Below are 19,377 nucleotides of genomic sequence, written 5' to 3'. Positions count from 1 at the left end.
CAAATGCTATGGTATCAGACAACACCAACAGGTCTGAATCCCTTCTCTTGGGTTTCCTCTTCTTCTTTTCGCAAGCACATGCGTCCTTCTCACCTCCGTCGCCCTGTCACAACAAAGTCAATCTTGCCAAACTCATCCACTACCGGCTCTTCACCAGCAAAACAAGTGTACTGTTGGTTAGCCCCATGCTCAATATCAAAACCTTTGTTGCCCCATGCCTTCTCCATCTTTTGACGGAATTGCGTCTTGGGCTTTCCAGCCTGAATACGCTTCTTTTCGAAGAAAACATACGCCGCGTAGAAGGTAATGTTGGTATTGCCATCGCGGACTCCCTTTCGGCCCATGAAGTACCGCATATTGGCCGGCGATACGCTTTTGCCTTCAGGGAGGTTCTTATTGAGAGCGCGGATGAAAGCTGCCTGTGTCATTCCCTCCTTGGCTAACATAGGCCGAATCTTCTTGCGAATATCGTCGCAGGTGTCGTATATAGGAACTGTTCCGTCTGCCTCACCAGGAAGGGGGTCAACGCTGCTCACATCAAGAACTTCTTCAAGAGCCTTGGCGGAAGCGGCTGTCTTTGCTTTCTTGGGTTTGTTGGCCTTGAGGGGGAGCCCCTGGAGCTCACGCTTTTTGAAGAAGAGATGGGCTTTGATGTACGTATCGGTGTTCTCGCCATCCCATGTGCCAGTTCGATTCATAAAGCTATTGTAGGATTTGCCACTGACTCCAATGGTTTTCTGAAATTCTCCAACCTTTTGAGCGCCTGAATCGATCCAGTTACGAATCTTACGACGAATGGCATTGCAGGTGTCTGAATCATGAAGAGCTAGGCGTTCGTCTTCGCTGTCTATATCCGGCACATTGTCTGGGAAAAGATTCTCTTGGGTGTTGTCGGGACCAACATCAGACTTGCGCTTCCTAGAGCTGGTGGTTGTCGTAGCAGGAGCAGGAGCAGGGGCAGGAGCTGGAATTTGCAGTGCTCCAGAAGATAACCCTCTTGCCATGGGTGAGGTATTCATAAGTGAAGGTAGACCGCCTGGTGCTTGAGCCCCGGTTGTGTGTGGAACAAATGGTGGTGATGGGTTGTAGTAGGCAGGAGAAGTTGAGTTATTGGGCACGGGACCAGGGACAGGAGGAGGCGCAAGGTTGTTGGAAACGGGGAGAGGACCAGGCTTGTTACAGACAGGCTTATGGTTATACATAGGCAGGGCTGGGTTTGGAGCAGGTGGATGAGGTAGGTTGAGAGCTGGCATGCTTGGTAGGCTCAGTGGCGGAATAGTAGGACGCGGTTGGCCATTCATCTCTGGCTGGCTCATTTGTAGCATGGCCTGTCTAGGCGACCAAGACCAACCGGACATCTCTTTTGTAGGAAATTAAGTCGGAGGAAATTGCTGAAAGCTTTAAGATGCCGACCAAGGCAAGGTAAAGAAGGTAAAAGCAACGACTGCCGAACTATGACGTGTGTGTAGGTCCGCGCATTTTTACGCGTCAAGCCTGAGCTTCCAGCTGAAAGATAAGGTAATAAGCGGCGCGTGAATTCGTGGTGGGGGAACCACTCGATAGCTTAGGTACCTGCGTATTCAGGAACCGGCACTGTCTTTTAGCGTCTCTCACTGTCCTTGCTAGTGGAGCCTGGGTGTGCTGATGCTCGTTATTCCCGGTGTGCTCAATGAAATCCCATCCAGGCGGGCAGGGGTGGAGACTGATCGTCTCCCATATCGAACCAAATGGAGCATAAAGCAGAGCTCCAACTTCACTGTGTTTGTTGACAACCGATAGACTTCCTCGCCAGAAACAGGCTAATCGTCAAGGATAGATTGTGGTATGGATGCCATTCTAACCAAAATCCTGGCAATGAATTCATACACCTGGGCTGCCTATGGCTACTGGTGACCCGCAAAACACCAGGCAACAAAGGCAAAGGAGGGAACGGATAACGCTATGCTTGTGCTGTAGGCTAAGTTCTGGAGGAGGCATATGAGCAGTCGCAGAGAGCATTATGGTGTATATCAGACACCGGAAGATCATCTCTTTGGGAACAATGCGAACTGGCAAACCATATTACGATGGCGGCGACAAGGACAGGGCAAAGGTTCTCACCAACAAGTCTACTACAGCCATTTTCATTATAGGACGGCTTGATGGCATGAAGGGCGATTATATACTTGAAATCGGACCACGGCAGCACGAACAATGAAATCGGCTATGGACCTGTCGGTATAGCACAGGGTGCTCAAAAACAACCATATGATACTCAAAATTGAGCCACCATTGCGCTGCGGTTACGTTACGCACACGATATTAATGGGAGCATGGTGTTATCGAATATATGACTTGTGATATGTAGATCAAAGTGCACTCCCGCCTTTCCAGATGCCAGTTTCATGAGCCATCACACAGCCCAGTCCGAACCTGTTCCCGGCTTAGGTGCTCTAAGTGACATGATGAGAAGCAAGCCCAGCGACCTGGGTTGCTAGAATAAAGTTGAGTACCAACTACTAATGATAAACAGCAGTAGAACAACGAAGTTCTATATATACCGTAAGGGCACCTGCTCTGGTTCAAGTAGTATTGCCTTTGATACTCAATGAGAGATGGAGTGATAAAAATGTATAAGCAAACTGGGAATGGTTGGTTACATGAGGCCCATTCAGATGTTTCAAATGCCATACGGAGTAGGTGTCTATTTTCGGCATCGGAAGCTTGTGTTGGTAAATACGACTGCCTCAAATGCAATGTTATACATTACTAGATTCTTTCAACTGGCATAACAGTCGCCAATGTGTGGTTTGCGAATGTGAAGTTAAGAGATATCTTACCTCTGGCGAGAACGTCCTCCCACTACTACAGGGGACAAGGCTCTATACAACTCCTTTGTCAGCAAGCTCAGTCTGCTCAATGCTGGCAATATGGAGGGCGTAGCCAAATACCCATTGGATATAACTTTTGTTGATGGCTTTTCTTGTCTAAAATGCCTTTCAAGTAGTTCTTTCTGATCAAAGGGGATGTTGGTGGTGCGATATCGGCGGGTGTGGGGTAGTTACCGTCTCTAGCTCTAGCTCCAGTGGAGGGGCGGGGGGTTTAACATGGAACGATGAGACGGGACCTAAGGAGGGGTCGAGTATTCGAGGCAGTGGAGGCTAGGTGTGGGGAGTAAGAGACTTCTCGACATTGCTGGTCCTGAGATCTGGAAGATATTCATGATGTTCCCATTCAGATGATGATTTGGGAGATATTATGACGTAGTACCAAAGTTCACATTATTCCAGGAAGCGATTAGTGTGGAGGGCATTAGCCGAGAGACTTCTTCAAATCATTGCGCTCGAGTCATCGCAAATAACACTAGCCAACTCAACCGCTCACTCCGCAACCAATGCAAATACCCGCTCGAGTCACTACAGCGAACTGCGTTCTTCTTCAAAATCCTCAATGAGACAATTGGTCATCATCGCAGCATATACTGCCCACTTGTCGGAAGCAATATAACAAACTAGAGCGCATTTGTCATAGTGCTTACAATCAACGTGTGTTAGGCGCGTGATGTGAGCCATCAGCTGCGGGGACTATCAACTCGAAAAAACACTCTTACAAAGCCAGTTCAGGCAGTATACCAGCTACCCACCCAACAGCTTATAATCAATACCACTAGTCTATAGCCTAGGTACCCATTCTACAGCTTACAACCAACGCACGTACCAGGCAAGTTGTTGACACTGGCGCCATTGGCTTCGAAATCTCATCTGGCCCATAAGCCCCAATCACATCACAACAAGACTCGATCTCATTCAAGGTATCTCCCCCTTTCATGTCCAGTTTCAGCATCATCGCCGCCACACCCCAGCAGCAACGCCTGCAGCGACTGTAAGTACACATTCCGCTGTTGGACTTGCCCTGCACCTCTGCCCGCCGGTTCTTAACTGTACCACTACAACCGCCTCCATTCCCAGAGAGGAACCTCTGCTTGCAAAATCTACGCATGTCCAACCACATTCAGCTCCATGTCGCCGAGCCATCCAGCCGCCTGGAGCAGAGTACATGTCCCTTCCAAGACTCTGTCACCGTCACCCCGCGGATCTCTTACAATACCCCATCGACCACAAGCTGGCCATCCTGAAATATATCAGATCTTTCGACAGCAGCAAGACCGATACTACAGTCCCTCAGATTGTATTCTCAAAGAGCGTGGAGACATACGAGGAAGAGGCTGGGTGGAACGCGGGAGAGAACGATACCGTGGAGGAGACCGATGACAATATCGTCGTCGAACCCGAATATTATATCACGAAAGGCGACGGGGATAACTAAAAAGGGGAAGCTTAGACCCGGGATCACGTTGAACGCGGCCGTTCACTGTCGGCCTTAACCAGGATAGTCGACCTGCTGGTGCGAGAGCTCGCGAAGGCGGCAAGTTTCTTATCATAATTCGAAAAACCACCGAGATCCAAGCCTCTGCTCTCCAAGGTCATCTTGAACACGAGATTTCATTCAACAACAGCATACAAGAGGCGCTGAACTTCTTGGATCATCCTGTGCGATACTAGCCTTCCAAGCACCTCCTGGCCATCAAGCGAAACTTTTATAAGACTGGTCAGCCTAAAGCGCCCATTCACATATGGGAAATTGTTGAGACTTATGACTGAGAGCTTAAATCAGCAGACAGAGCTTAGTCGAGGTTCATAATGGCACCTGTGCTTCCATCCGCATGGGTGACAACATCAAGCAGAGAGGTGTTGGCCTTGGCTACAACGCGTGCTGATTTCTCGATTCGTCCTGCATTTAGCAAAAGACACACCCAGTGCACTACCAGCTGCCCATCCCCAAAGGATACCTAATGCTGAGTCGGTGATGGAGATAAAGCTGTGATATCGGTCTTCGTGGGAGGGGAGGCGTGGCCGACTTCAAGGCCCTTTTGCCGGGATGATGAACTTTCCTAATCGTCCTGGGCTTGAGGCCACCCCCCGACAAAACCTCACTAATCACAACAAAGATCATCCCCTTCAGCAGAGAATACGCGCGTGACCGCATCGGTCAAGCAGGTATTTTCTTCCTTCTTCCGAGCTTGTCTATTATCTACCCAAAGTCCTGCTGTATCGGCCCATTCTGTGGCGACTAAATCCCACATTGAGCATATCATAGCGTACCATGGAAGCTGTCGAAATCTGAAACCGGAGACCACCCGCTATCCATCATCCTCGTCGGAGCAGAAGGCGATTGCATTCCTTTTCCATCTACCGTGGCTCTTAGACCTAGTAGCGATCGTCATCTCAGAGGACGGGGACCAGCGACAACACAACCATCTCGGCATCCCTCACTGCACTCCGCAAGTCACGAGATATCACCACACAGAGGAACCAATCAGGAAAGCGGAGCGGCTAGACCTGGCACCACGGAAGTGTTCGGCCCAGAAATACTTTAGCCTGCGGCCGTTCATGGTCGCCATTCCGATCCTCACTCCAATACCGCATGTCGCGATTTTCTAGTTGGACAAGATGTCAGCTGCCAGTGTGCCGGCACATTCCTCCATCCTCGGTCTGCGTCAAATCATAAGGTCCTATGTCAGAGGAAGATCATATGAGGAGGCCCTAGGCACGGGTAGACTAGGCGTGTCAACTTAACATTTAGCCACGCGACGGCGAGCGAGAGTTCAAATGATAAGCACATCGTCATTCTAACCATTATCCTCTCCCGAAGTCGAATCGTAAAATCGGCATCAGCTTCCGCAAGAGCGTTTCATCGCAGCCCTCGCCTCGTGAGCAGCCATTGAGTTCTGGTCGAAGGACACGAGATCAACGCGCCACTCATTCAAATCAGAGCTCAAGCCGGTCTGGAAGGGTCGCGCCCTGCCGGCCAGTTCCGGGGTCAGATGAACGGTGGCTTCGTCATCAAACTGGACAAAGCAATCGGTGAGAGTGGAGAGGCTACATCCACAAGTCAGCGCCAAGAGACAGTATGAAGCTCGCGATGGCTGTAGTCGCAGATGAAAGGAAGGGTGCGTATGCGGAAGGTGAGACTCGCTGTGTGGCATGCGACAGAAGATAAAGGAGGGAAGAGAAACGAATGTTGTGACAAGCAGGATGAACTTATTGTTCCGTGGCGACCACGCGAATTTCGCGAATTTCCGATATAAGTCAGTGTATCTGCAAGAGTTAGGGGTTATTCTCGGAAAGGGTGTCCTTCGCCATAGCTGAAGTGTAGCAACCCACCATGTAGGCTTTTGCCAATACCTTCAAGAGCACCTACATCAGCCCTGGAGGCAAGCGACTGGCGACCCTATCCTTTTGCCTACGCCTAGTCCTCTTTAATGTGATGCTGCGGGTGCCATTGCTCACACTCGTGAGCAGATCACGAAGCAACGAGGCTACACCCAGCTCTTGTCTGTTATCGTCTCTAAGAAAAACAGCGGAACGTATGAGCGCCTCAAGAAGTCTGATTTATCACGCTCATGAGCAGATCACGAAGCAACGGGGCTACACCCAGCTCTTGTCTGTTATCGTCTCCAAGAAAAACAGCGGAACATATGAGCGCCTCAAGAAGCCTGTAGATTGCAGACTTGGTATTCTTACCTAGGTCATCTTTAGCAACTATGTGCAGAAGAATAATGAGCGATGCCATTTGAATGCCAAAAATCGACACGCCATATAGCCTTTACTAGGCATACTGATGGCCTGATTCTCATTGTCACTCTGACAATGACCTTCCCACTGCTTACAGCTATATTATCTGCCGGCCAATTCGACTTAACCCCTTATGCATCTTCCTTGATGTCCTGCTTGTCTGTCTCGACGCTCTCCATTATGTCATTGTTGATGGTGAACGTGTATATTTATCACCTCAACTGTACATAACCATCGAGGCTATTAAAAGGGCGTTGCTGTACTTGATGCAGCTCTGGCACATTTTCAGCTATCACTGTCTGGACGATGAAGACGCTGGTTATCCCGAGACGACATGAGACTAGGCATATTGAGAATGCCAGGACAATGGCCCCCCAAAACACCGTTCCCAGGCCCTTTCAGCTACACAGTAACAGGCAGTAGACCTTCTTTTCCTCATTCGTTGCCGATACTTTACCATCACTACTCTATATATCGAACTTCCTTTAGTAGTATCCATTGCATGCAATCTGTATCTTTCGGTATTTGCCCTTATTCTCTCAACCAACAGATTACACCATTACCAAATTAACTCCCTTTATGAAATCTCCCAGTTGTACCAGCGATTCCCCATAATATAGTATAAAACTTCGTGTAGGACAAGACCGTCTAGTGTAAGTAAACGTGTGCATACTTGGCTTCTAGGAAACGAGATAAGCAACACCAAAACGAGATCCCACCTTGCTAGGTCTGTCTACTGGAATAAGCTCTCAGACACAAGTCTCAACTGCAAATACCACATCTGACCTCACCTTGCAATGGCCACTGTATCGAACGAGAAGCGATACCATGGGTAAACACAAACGATCTAGTGGGGCAGAATAAGGCCAGCTTTATGCATGTAATTGAAATACCCCTAGAGGGCGTGAAGCTCAGGATGCCATTTGCAAACCGGCCACCAGGTTGATATGTGTTGTGGATCACATGACGACCACTGGGCAGATCCCAAGATCGACCAGATTGGAGATCTTGCGCAGGTAAGTAGATCCTTGACCGTGGCTCCTCAGCTCCTCAATCCAACTCGGTGACCCTGACGAGGGCGGCGTATGAGGCGAGGTCGCTTGCCGCCCGGGGGGACGTTGGGCTCGCCCAAGCGTTTGGCGGGTCGTTTCGCCGAAGTCGAATATCGCGGTGCCGGGGACGAGGGCCCTGCGGCCGAAGTTGACAGTCGTGATACCAGAGATGAAGCTGACGCGTTGAAAGCCGGTCGTTGTCTCGCCTGAGAAGTAGATCCGGAAGCCGCTTTCGAGGTTGGGGCATGGGCTTAGCAGACTGAGAGCCTCTGAGTCGCCTCATCTGCCGTGTCTTGCGCACCGCCACTGATTTTACCCAGCTCCTCTTGGATTTCTGCAATAGCAGACGAGGCGGAGATGTGGTTATCGACAGTCTTAGGGCGCAGAGACTCGACGAAACCGCCGTCATCTGTGATGATAACGAGCCCGCAGTTTTCAACGTCGATGAACCCCTTGTGGACGTCTCCTGCAGACAAACGTGGGTCTTTCCTCCCCTGTGACAAGGGCCATGACTTCGATGCCGCGTTACATGTCTGCGCAGTAGTACTTCACGAGTTGGTCATTCGTTCCGGGGTAGATCGGTTCGAATATATGATCTCATTGAAACCAGTTCTTGATGGCTATGCGAAGCCAGCCTGCCACTGCTCCACATGATCGTAGCACCATCCGCCTTACCCATTTGCGCCGCGACCCCTGATACCGTCGCTTTCGAGGTCCAAGGCTCTGAAGCCAGCAGCGACCTCTACCTCCATACTTTCAGGTATTGACGGAGACTCGGCGGGTGTGCCCGAGCTGGAGGCGCCGGGTTCTTGTATATGGTCATGGAGTGCAGGAGGGGCCATATTGATATTACTTTGATTCCGTTTCACATATAGCTACAGCCTATGGCAGGGAGTCACCTTTTTCACAGACTAAACATACCTCAGCCTCCGCTTGAACGGCACTATCAGCATGCATACACTGTCCAAATGTTGACGATGATGCAAGGTGATATGTATGCAAGAGGGCTGATATAAAATAAATTCATTAAACGCAGAGTAACCCAGTCGTATACACATCTTCCTGGAACTGTGGGAAATAATCTATCAGGTCTCAGTGTTACTATAACTTTATGGACACTACCGAGTATTGATTGAATCAGCTATTCCAGTATATTGAAGCTAATGGATAGCCTCTGTATAGCATCGGCCGTCGATACTGCCGGCTCATGGTCCTGTATTTTCCGTTCATCATTCGTCGAATAGATCCAGTCCTGTGAGCCATGGGAAAACAGTAGCGGTTTCAACTTTTCGCGCATGATATCTGCTCGCCACCGTGAGTCTTCGGTCAATCGCCAGCGGGAATGCACCGCGAGGTAAGCTCAGGTAAGATACGGTCTCGACGTTGACGGGGCCAACTTCCATTGTGCGACGCGCGCGAAAGAATGACGATCCTCGAGTGAGGAGACACATTTGTTTCAGCTGCGGGAGTTGAAGCAGTGCATCATAAGTGATCGATTTCATCACAATCTGTACATTGTCATGGTGTAGATTTTCCATCATGTCGATGTACTGTTGACCTTGATACGAGCATCGAACCATTGCTCCTTCCATGAGGCAGAACGCAAAGTACCGCAAGTGTGGCAGTCCATTCTTGATGCTAGTGGAGATTCGGTTGATTGAAACTTCCTGTAACATTGATAAGTAAATTTGCCAGACATGCAGGACGGGCACCGCAACTTACAAAGTCGTATACACCATCCTCTTCGAAACCAGGCGACGGATGCGGATCATACAATCCAGCGAACACCAACTGTTGGAGAAATACAAACCCATTATCCGCAAGTGATCTGATCTCGTGTTCCGGCATCCATGTATTCACATGGAAGCCTTTGGTTTGCTGCCCAACATAAAGACCCAGGATGTTCGTGTGATACCGAAGTGTCTCGCCATAGAGCGTGAGATAGTTGAGAGAATCTACGTCAAGATAACGTACTCCGTCGTTTCCGCATCTGCTCAAAAGGGCTCCAATAAGGATTTTCACGTCGAGACTCCGATCTCCCTGTGGCGTTACCAGCCGAATGTCTTGAAGTCGCGAGGGACGATATCTCCCCAAGCGTCTAATCGACTGTGCCAGCTCGTAAAGATCGAAAGGTGTCTCAGCACCTTCCGATTCCCGAAAGTTGAGGTTGATGCTTGGAAGCGGTAGCCGTGTTACAGCTTCTGCGATCTTGCGCATACAACGCTGGTCGAAAAGTTCGTATCGCCGATCTTGGAAGGTTCGCACATCTGGGACAGCCGAACCGTTGACAACGATTTCAAGGTGGCTTAAATTGTCAATTCACCATTTTAATGTCCTCTTGGTGTGATATGAACTTACCGAATAGCCTTGTCAGCGGCAAATTCACCTGGCGTCGGATTCAGGGACAGAATCTCGTTTAGTCGGTCAACAACTTCAGCTTGGCCGCCAGTTACCCGAACGGTGGAAAACAAGACATTGCCGAATACCGTTCTCATTTCTTTCGAGCATGAGGAAAGACTCTTTAGTGTTGGTTTGTCGAGAAGTTTGGTCAGTTCTAGTGTGCAGTCGCGTGGCAGGGCCAGTATAAGGGGCCGCATCTCGTAGAGTTAGATGCTTTGCCGGAGTCTAATACTACTTGAACTTAAGGAACAGCTGCTGGAAGGAAACCTGGATATTTCAGACTGTGTGCCAAGTGTCGGCTATTATGCGCGTGAATGTTTGATATGGTGGTTGGTGATCGCCGCAGCGTCGATGGGAAGCCAGAGATAAAAGTCTCTAATGTAAGAGATTGAGGGAGAGAAACTTGAAAGAAAAGAAAAAATATAAGGAGAAGAGAAGATAACTATTACAGCAGATGCAATACAGCATGCCTGAGGCAGTAAAATAAATAGTGGCATCTATGTTATAGCAGCTGCTTGACAGTGATTAACAGTACCTAAGGTAGTTGACCTATCAAATGGATATAGAATCTTAAACTTCTCTTCTTGATACATGGATATTTATTCACCTACTTAACTTATTCATCATATTGAAAATATCATTGCCGCTGGAAGACTCAGCGGTCAAGCGCCTTGTCGCATTTTACCTCAGACATGTCAGCATCGGTTTTGCTAGCCACTCCTACATATTATTGACGTGAAAAGTCACATTCTGTCGCCATCAGTTCTCGAAATTGTTGTCCCTTCGTTCTCCCTGACACTGGCAACGTCCCCAGCAGCACCACTCGATCAACCCATCTCGCTGTAGTGTCTTGACCAGACAACGACAGCATGGTTAAAACAAACTATGAACTTGAGATTGATGGCGAAAGGCACCAACTCACTCAAGACATCCAAGAAGAATTCGAATGTTTGGAGGGCTGCTCTTACAAAAACATTGCCGAGCTGCCCGAGTCGTCCACCAGGGAGGCCATGAGGCGAATAGAAATCTTGTGTCACCCTTACACCGACATCAGGTTCCAGCCACTGTGGCATCGAGATGACCAAGTTGTCCGGCTTTGTATGGAATTCATGCATATGAGTCATTGGGATACCGTCTGGAAAACGAAACACGATGATGAAAAACAAGAGGATCAAGTTGAATTTGACTGGGACAGCCAGTTTTATGATATCGATTCCGACCCAAGAATTGAATGGTGCGACTCTATATCGTTGGAAACAGCTGTGTTGCATCGCGCAACAAAGATCGGGGGTGGGAAGGATGCATTTACAGGCAACATCTCAGAGCATGTAAAGGATCTTATCCGCAAATAGAAGAGCGGATATGACCTTATTGCCCGGATGCCTAACCACTTAGTCAATGGGCGGCCCTTATTGATTTCAGCCAATGGTCACCGGGAATATATTGCTCGAAAGGCGCTGCAGCTTGATGAACGCGTTGCTCAAACCATAACCCCTTGGTTTCCAGAGAGTCGCGAGCTCGATGCTCTCACTCTGGCCGTCGGTCAAGGGATTCCGTGGAGAGTCAAAACAATTGAGGCGGATACTCCCCGAAAGCATCGGAGAATTCCTGCGTCCAGTATTGTGTGGGCTGAGCCTGGGCATCTGAAGGCAGCCAGGTCAACCTACGATAAGGGTGAGCAGGAAAACAATGAGCATGAGGAGTTGGCGGCCCCACTCGACCAATTTCCAGAAGATCCTACACTTGCAATTGTTCATGCCCACAGACATGGTTATTATATTGTTTGCGAAAGGAAATATGATATAGCAGCGAAGGAAACATAGACACTAAAAAATTCATTCCTAGTGCCCCCAAATTGTCAAATTTTCCTCTCACAACCTCCCCCCCACTAACCTCTCTTCTCTTCAACCTCTCCTCTCCTCAACCTCTCCTCTCCTTAACCTCTCCTCTCCTCATTAACTTCTTTGCTTTCTCATATTTCCCTTTCATGTCAACGGCGCGCAACCACCCGGGCGCCACTGATACAGATCGAGGCTTGACATTGCCTTCTAAAATTCACTGCCCAATTATATTGCCATTTTACATACCATTCCCAGGAACCATTGTCATTTCTGCACATCAGATTTGAAATATGGATAACGGTACTGAAGTTAGTGAAAAAACTGTTATCTGGAGACAGCAGATGGCGGTAATATTCGATCCTAAGAATGGTCACTCCACCAACGAAGTGAAGGTTGGAACTGCTGATGATCCTACTCTCATCAGTTCCGACGAATCGCATAGCTCTGAAGATGATGGCGAAAATGACTCTCAGGTTGTCGAGGAGTCTTACTCGCCTACCTGCCCTCTTGCAGTGCGCCAGGAAGCTGGTATCTGTATTTGCATTAAGGAATTCTATCGAACAGACCCCCAATTCGAACCGATCTGGAGTCGCGAGGATGAAGCTGTCGAACAAGAGATGCGCCTACTCTCCAAAGGAATCAAAAGAAAAATCGAACCACACGAACATGGTGCCGAATACGGTGGTTTGGATTTCTTTAACCCCGAGAATAGCGAGCTTGTGTTTTGGACAGACGACAAAGAAGCATTCCAGCTATTTTCCAGAGCCGTTCGCGAAGAGTCAAAACCACTAGGTGGTGGTTCCAAGTTTACCGAACAACTTGTGGACGCTTATAACAGAGGGCAGCACGTTGTGTGCTTTCTAAATCTCCTCGAGTCCCGCAAGAAGACCGTCAATGTCACCTTGGAGGAGTATAGGGAGCTCGAAGAAAGGAATGCAATGGCACTACTAGCTTACGCAGAAAGCGAAGTTGCTCCCTGGTTCCCCGAAAATGGACGACTCGACTGGATGTTTGATGCCTGTAAGCGAGGAGTTACAATCAACAAAATCGGAAATGACCGTGAAATCGTCAATAAATCGAACGAACCTATCGATTGGGAAAAAGCCAAGATCGAATTTGTTGACCCCGATAGGTTGGAGACTGCCAGGTCGAAATTTGTGAAAGGTCAAACTTCATCAGAAATGGTTAATGATGTCAGGCTACAAAGAATCATTCAACTACACCTGGACGGCCATACTCTCATTGGGAAAACCAAGGCCGAAGGGAACACCAGTGATACCGAGGACACTTACGATGAAGATTCTTCCACCCATTCCGACGAAGAGTCAGGTCCAGCAAACGACATGGATTCATCCGAGGAAGAATACAGCGGCAATGATGACTACGAATTCGGCAAGCCTGATATTGAAAGCTGGCTCGAAGAACAGACGAATACCGGTGCATATGGCTCAGCCTCAGTACCACAGTCCACAGACTGGCATTCCATTCGAACGGGTGGCAAACAAGGCTGCAAGACGTGGCCAAAGAATATGGCCATCGAAGCAGCGTTTCGGGAATTTAAATTCGCAGGTGTCCCTGTGAGTGTGAAAACACGCAGGTTCAAGAAGGAAACGAGTGGAACTAAGCTGCTCAGAAAGGTCCTGCAGCATATCGATGAGCACTACCGGGAAGTCGAAGCAGAGACCAGAGCTAAGCCTCGCAAAAACAAAAACAAATCCAAATCTGGCGAGGGCACAGGCGATGCAACGGCTGACGACGACTCCAACAATGGGCCAAAGAGAAAGTCTCCTGGCGAGTCGAAGTTTATAAAAAGCATAAGAGAGATGGGCCGGGAAGCAGAGAAGTTATATAACGGGGCAATGGGGGTTGGAAGGAGATCGACAGCATACCGGGACATGTTGCCCTCAAATGCGCAGGTTCTGGCATCTAGATTTATCAACCCATATGGTCATTTGACTGGCAAACTGTCCGGGTCGCTCTGTGTGTGCCGTTCGTCGTTTCTTGGCGATATCCCTAATCAACCCGAGGGGATAAGCAGAGACAACCGAGATGATCCTGCAGATGCGGAGGATGAGGATCAGATGGACGAAGCCGAATCTGCAGGCAAGATCCCTGAAGACATTCTCAACAGTGCTGCAGATGCGGAGGATGAGGATCAGATGGACGAAGCCGAATCTGCAGGCAAGATTCCTGAAGACTCGTGCAGCAATGCTGAAGATGCGGACGATGAGGGCGACACAGCTGCCGTTAATAATGTCTTGCCAGAATCGTCAGGAGATAACAACGCCAAAAGCATTGCAATGCGCTGTATCCCTGCGCCAGCAGGTTTTAAAGGGCATGAAGAGCAGCCAGCTTTGTGTGGTGGGTAAGACTCGTGTCATATTCGAACACTGATCGAACGGCTTTCTCAGTCGGCACCCCGTTGTTTTCATAGAACTCTGATAGGCTGAGAACCAAATCAAGGGCGTGGGCTTCGGCCAGCTTTTGGACCAGGGGCTCCTGTCGTCCAAGTTCGCACCAATGAGATTGGATTTGCTGAATTACCTTGCGAGTAGTTGGTACTGGCGTTGCCCTTGAGGATCTGGCGTTCCGGGTTCAAAGACATCGGCACTGGCTTTGTGGAACGCGCGGAAGGTTGCCTCAATCGAGATATCCCAGACCACATGTTGCTAGATGCACCAGTCGCCCGAATGTCATAACATTCCATTGTCTCTAGCTTATCGATTCTCGGCCAGGTTTTGCTGTTGTCGGCGAAGGATGTCTCCTGATTGCGTTGATAGCTGTTTGTTTTGGTGTTCGAGCTGGTCTCAAGGAGGAAACCAACGTCCTCACTAGCAAGGTCGATGCCGCGATTGACTGGTACCATCGTTTGGGCTGGCTGGTGGTCCTCTCCGGCCTCGCTATCGCCATCTTCAAGGACTTGGGGAATAAACTCGGCGGAATGGTAAAAAAAAAAGTGTTGGGTTTCTTCGGCGATGAGCGCCTTAACGGCCATACCAAGTATGCCGGTAGATGGCTTATTGGACGAGCTTGTCGATACTAGCGGCGCAGACAAACGCCTCCCTGGTGGTTTCGGGGCTAAGGGGGGGTTCTGTTTGACCGTTATAAGGGCGGCAGTAACGGCTTTATAAGGTAAAAACATAATGTTCCTGTCGTTGAACTTTGTACGCTTGTGCTCCACAAAGCTACTAAATATGGGTAGCTCTGTCTACCTAACGTCCATTCGTGGTCAAGAACGTGTTGCGTACATGCTCTTAACGCTATCGGCAGGCAGGGGCTTGCTCGCCTTTTCATTGTTGGTGTCCAGGTAGAAGAGCTGGTTGGTTTTGCGAAATATTCGAGGTAGGTGGCTTTGCTGGCGAGGAGCTCACCACTGTCCGTCCTTCCAGTTGTTGAGGACCAAAGCCCCACGTCCGTCTGTAACGGCGTAAGCCAGTCAGCGTTGAGCGTATGTTCCACTGATGGTGCCCCTGCCCATACGTCGGCGAAGGCTGTCCAGTTTTGGAGGCAGTGTTTCGAAATATGCACTATCGTCAGTGACTATGGCGTCCCTGAATTTCTCGATATCGATGAATATCTTGTTGAAAACTGCGGCATCCACAAGTGCTCCGTCATCATCGCCTTGTCGGGGATGAAATCTAACATTGTGCGAGACATTATTGTCCTTCACGCATTGCAGCGGCTTCGCCGTCACGGCCAAGATAAATTGTAAGATGGTCTGGGTGACGTCGGATCCAAGCGTTCACGGCTAAGCGGAGGCGACATGCTTCTGCCGCCCAGAGTTCGTATATATATCCGTCAAACTCGGACGTGCCTCCATTGATATTATGGCTGTCATCCTCAGAAGCACATGAGACGGATAAAGCGTCATGCTCAAGAATTGCTCGTTGGAGAATCGATGATATTTGGAGGTCAAATTTGTCGGGTTTGATGAGATAGATTGGCGGCCGGTTATGATGACGAGCAGTTGAGTAAAGTCCACGTACAGCCACTTGAAGTCGGTTATATGGCATACACTGGGAATATGCTTGGCCGTTTGGTGGCTCATGGCGCTAAGCATGAAAAGCAGGCTGCAGAGCAGTTGGCTCTCGTCCAGGGCAATTCGCGGGCAGAGTGAGTCGCTTTGGCTATTGAGATTGGGGTCCGGCCCATGAAGTTCGTGAGGCGTGTGGTGGGATCCTGAAACTGAAGGAATACTAGTAAGGCAGGGAGCGCTGGGGTCGACCGAGCTGTTGAAAGCGTCAGGCGGACTGCTTTAGATAATAGAAGACTCGGAACCACTAGAGTAAAAATAGTTGAGAGGATGTACTCCGTAAGGCAAAAAGGATCCAATGAGGGGAGGTGGGGATCATTACCTTAGGGAACCCCACCTGACCCGCATAAAATTGGCAGGGCGTCACCAGGCCCAGTAGTCCTCGTCGTTGTTTCACGCGTGATGGTCTAGATGGTGTGCTGGAAGTGTAGAGAGAGAGGCTAACTTACGTATAGGTATGGCATCCAGAAGAGCAACACATTGCGGGCTCTTGATGGAAGACAATAAGCGATAAAGGGATCGTGTTGACTCCGTGGCCACGATGCGACTACAACATCGCCATGCTATGTCTTTTAAGATATTATATCTAAAAAGGTCAACACTATAAGCTTCATATTTATAAACCATTAAATGCCGAATTGGAACAAGATTAAGAAATAAGGTGCAAAAACTGACAAGAGTGATTTAATATTTATTATTCATCATTGACACTCATGAGACAGGTATTCCCATGGAAATAACTGGATACAATAGCGAAGATATAATGATTTAACGCCAATCAACCATAGGTTCCTTCCCGTTTAGTACAGCTTAATGGCAACAGACTTGTTCTGTGTGTAGTTCGCCAACGCAGCCTCGCCCAATTCCCGACCAATTCCAGACTCCTTGTAGCCGCCAAAAGGCAATTGATGGTGGAGCATATTGTAGCAGTTCACCCAGACAGTGCCGGCCTTCAATGCGTTGGAAACTCGGAGAGCTGTGTTGAGGTTCTTGGTGTGGACGGCGGCAGCGAGACCGTAGGCGGTATCGTGGGCAAGATCAATGACCTCCTTCTCATCCTTGAACTTGGAAATGGCGCAGACAGGGCCAAAGATCTCCTCCTGCATGATCTTCATGTCGGGACGTACGTTGGAGAAGATAGTGGGCTTGATAAAGTAACCCTTGTTGCCGAGGCGCTCACCACCGGTCTCAACGGTAGCACCCTCGTCCTTGCCAGCCTTAATGTAACCCATAATGCGGTCGTACTGAAGCTGAGAGACCTGGGGGCCCTGGAAGGTCTCCTCATTGAAAGGATCGCCGACCTTGTTCTCTTCAGCTCGCTTCTTGAAGGCAGCGAGGAACTTGTCGTAGATGCCTTCCTGGACAAAGATACGGGTACCAGCACAGCAGCACTGGCCGTGGTTGTAGTAGATGCCGAAGTTGACCCAGTTGATAGCCTCCTCAATATCAGCATCGTCAAAGACGATGTTGGGAGACTTGCCACCAAGCTCAAGGGTGACCTTCTTGAGGTTAGAGGAAGCAGCGGACTTCATGATCTGTCGGCCAATGACGGTGGAACCAGTGAAAGCGATCTTGTCAACGTCCATGTGGGCAGAGAGAGCAGCACCGGCAGTCTTGCCGAAGCCAGAAACAAGGTTGAAAACACCAGCAGGGAAACCAGCCTGCTCGATGAACTGAGTGAAAACCAGGGCAGAGAGAGGAGTCTGCTCAGCAGTCTTCATGACAATAGTGTTACCAGTGGCCAGGGCAGGGCCAATCTTCCATGCCAACATAAGAAGAGGGAAGTTCCAGGGGATGATCTGACCGCAGACACCAATCTGATATGTGTTAGTGACACAGAACAATGCAATTCGAATCAGGGGTAACTTACAGGCTCAGATCGGGTGTAGTGGAACATGTCAGGGGCAATATCAATGGTCTTTCCCTCGATCTTGTCGGCCCAACCACCATAGTATCGCAGGCAGCCAACAACGGCACCGACATCACCACGGGCGTTGGTGATAGACTTTCCGTTGTCGAGAGACTCAACAGCAGCAAGGAGATCGAGGTTCTTCTCAGCAAGGTCGGCAAGCTTGAGAAGGTAGTTGCCTCGAGCCTGAGGTGAGGTGTTCTTCCATTCGCCGTCGAAAGCCTTGCGAGCAGCAGTAACGGCCAAGTCGATATCCTTCTCAGTACCTTCGCAGACGGAGGTGATGACCTCCTCGGTGGAGGGGTTGATGACCTCGAACTTCTGCTTGTCGACACCCTCGGTCCACTTGCCGTCGATGAAGCTAAATCGTATTAGTTTTTGAGCGGGTGAACAGGGTTCGATGCCATGATCACTTACAGGCCGATGGGCTGCTGGTAGTTACCAGTAACAGGTGTGGACAGCTCAACAGTGAGGGGAGCCATTGTGTATGATATATGAGATGTTGTAGAGGAGAGGGAGGGTACTGGGTATCAAATGAGGATGTCGATAGAAGAGAAGAGTGAAGAGGAGATGATGAGATGATCTGGGAAAAGGGACCGGAAATGTTGACGACGGGAAGGGAGTATTTATTCTTGAGAATGACGCGGGGTTTTTCTGTGGAAGAATGGAAGTAGGGGACTAAGGGGGGCGCCCATCGGGGTGCGATGTGCCGTGAACCTCGGTGGAGTGGAGGAGGGGTGAAGTTCAAGTGACGCCAACTTTCCCCGCAACAGCCTCGCCTCTCACACCTGGATGAACATGGATGCCCTGGTACGTACTGGTTTCTTGCTACCTGAAAAGGGAAATGCTATGGATTGCACTGGCTACCGCTCACACTGAGACCCCCAGCGGACGGACGGGCACCCCATAGCTTTGCGGAGCATTGTCGTGGCGGTGGTGGACAAGAGATGGTTAGCATGGTTAGTAGTCGAAACGTCACGTAAGTTGTCCTGTTAACATCGACTGCAGCATTAGCCCAATCACATTACAGCAAACCCCGAAGGACAGGACTTGCTACGAAGTGGTCTCGGAACGGCTCAAGGGCAGAACAGAGCTCTCCTCTAAGCCGGTATCAAGTAACGTAACCCCAGACCACATCACATTCATGTCAGGCAACGATTTGACCGAACCGCGGGGCAGAACAGGGATGTTTAAGCAGTACTACCCAGGAAGAAGCAGTTACAATGTCAGCAAATGCTACAGTATGTTTGTACTACAGTACTTCAACGTGCCCAGCGCCTTTGATCACTGGACCGATGAACTGTCCCTTGATAGACTACCAACTGCTCCATCGGATCTTGCTACTGGTTCTGTCATGGCCTGTAACCCTTTCGCTTCCACAGCTCTCTGGGCTCCCCGCCAAAGTGGATGGATCTGACGGTTTCTACAAATCACAACAGCCGGCAGAAACAAGGTCCAAACATGCCGCCACCACATGCTCCAAGCTCTCTCCCCACATCCGAGCCACCAGTGGCCAATGGTGGGGTTG

The 19,377-nt window shown here is 49.5% G+C and overlaps 6 protein-coding genes across 6 annotated transcripts; 2 read left to right on the top strand and 4 right to left on the bottom strand.

The window, feature by feature from the left end:
* Window positions 1-89: 89 nt before the first annotated feature.
* On the bottom strand, window positions 90-1,301 carry FTJAE_2988 (uncharacterized protein; the record flags this gene model as incomplete). Its single annotated transcript, XM_037349236.1, has 1 exon — window positions 90-1,301. The coding sequence occupies one exon, from the start codon at window positions 1,299-1,301 to the stop codon at window positions 90-92; it is 1,212 nt and encodes a 403-aa protein (XP_037209901.1).
* A 2,504-nt stretch (window positions 1,302-3,805) lies between these two features.
* On the top strand, window positions 3,806-4,305 carry FTJAE_2987 (uncharacterized protein; the record flags this gene model as incomplete). The annotated part of the gene is made up of 2 exons (XM_037349235.1): window positions 3,806-3,861; window positions 3,948-4,305. The coding sequence occupies 2 exons, from the start codon at window positions 3,806-3,808 to the stop codon at window positions 4,303-4,305; spliced, it is 414 nt and encodes a 137-aa protein (XP_037209900.1).
* A 3,268-nt stretch (window positions 4,306-7,573) lies between these two features.
* FTJAE_2986 (uncharacterized protein) lies at window positions 7,574-8,508 on the bottom strand (the record flags this gene model as incomplete). Its single annotated transcript, XM_037349234.1, has 3 exons — window positions 7,574-7,935; window positions 7,983-8,212; window positions 8,342-8,508. 3 exons carry the CDS (start codon window positions 8,506-8,508, stop codon window positions 7,574-7,576), a joined length of 759 nt encoding a protein of 252 aa, XP_037209899.1.
* A 387-nt stretch (window positions 8,509-8,895) lies between these two features.
* FTJAE_2985 (uncharacterized protein) lies at window positions 8,896-10,161 on the bottom strand (the record flags this gene model as incomplete). The annotated part of the gene is made up of 3 exons (XM_037349233.1): window positions 8,896-9,333; window positions 9,389-9,971; window positions 10,025-10,161. 3 exons carry the CDS (start codon window positions 10,159-10,161, stop codon window positions 8,896-8,898), a joined length of 1,158 nt encoding a protein of 385 aa, XP_037209898.1.
* A 2,036-nt stretch (window positions 10,162-12,197) lies between these two features.
* FTJAE_2984 (uncharacterized protein) lies at window positions 12,198-14,276 on the top strand (the record flags this gene model as incomplete). The annotated part of the gene is made up of 1 exon (XM_037349232.1): window positions 12,198-14,276. One exon carries the CDS (start codon window positions 12,198-12,200, stop codon window positions 14,274-14,276), a length of 2,079 nt encoding a protein of 692 aa, XP_037209897.1.
* Window positions 14,277-14,365: 89 nt separating this feature from the next.
* Window positions 14,366-18,331, bottom strand: FTJAE_2983 (aldehyde dehydrogenase; the record flags this gene model as incomplete). The annotated part of the gene is made up of 7 exons (XM_037349231.1): window positions 14,366-15,095; window positions 15,279-15,324; window positions 15,388-15,545; window positions 15,894-16,157; window positions 16,748-17,757; window positions 17,811-18,210; window positions 18,267-18,331. 7 exons carry the CDS (start codon window positions 18,329-18,331, stop codon window positions 14,366-14,368), a joined length of 2,673 nt encoding a protein of 890 aa, XP_037209896.1.
* Between the last annotated feature and the right edge of the window lie 1,046 nt (window positions 18,332-19,377).

This window comes from Fusarium tjaetaba (genome assembly GCF_013396195.1).
Source record: "Fusarium tjaetaba strain NRRL 66243 chromosome Unknown NRRL66243_c0000060, whole genome shotgun sequence".
NCBI classification, from domain to species: domain Eukaryota; kingdom Fungi; phylum Ascomycota; class Sordariomycetes; order Hypocreales; family Nectriaceae; genus Fusarium; species Fusarium tjaetaba.
The sequence above is the reverse complement of the archived record's forward strand: the minus strand, read 5'-3'. Positions and strand labels throughout refer to the sequence as shown.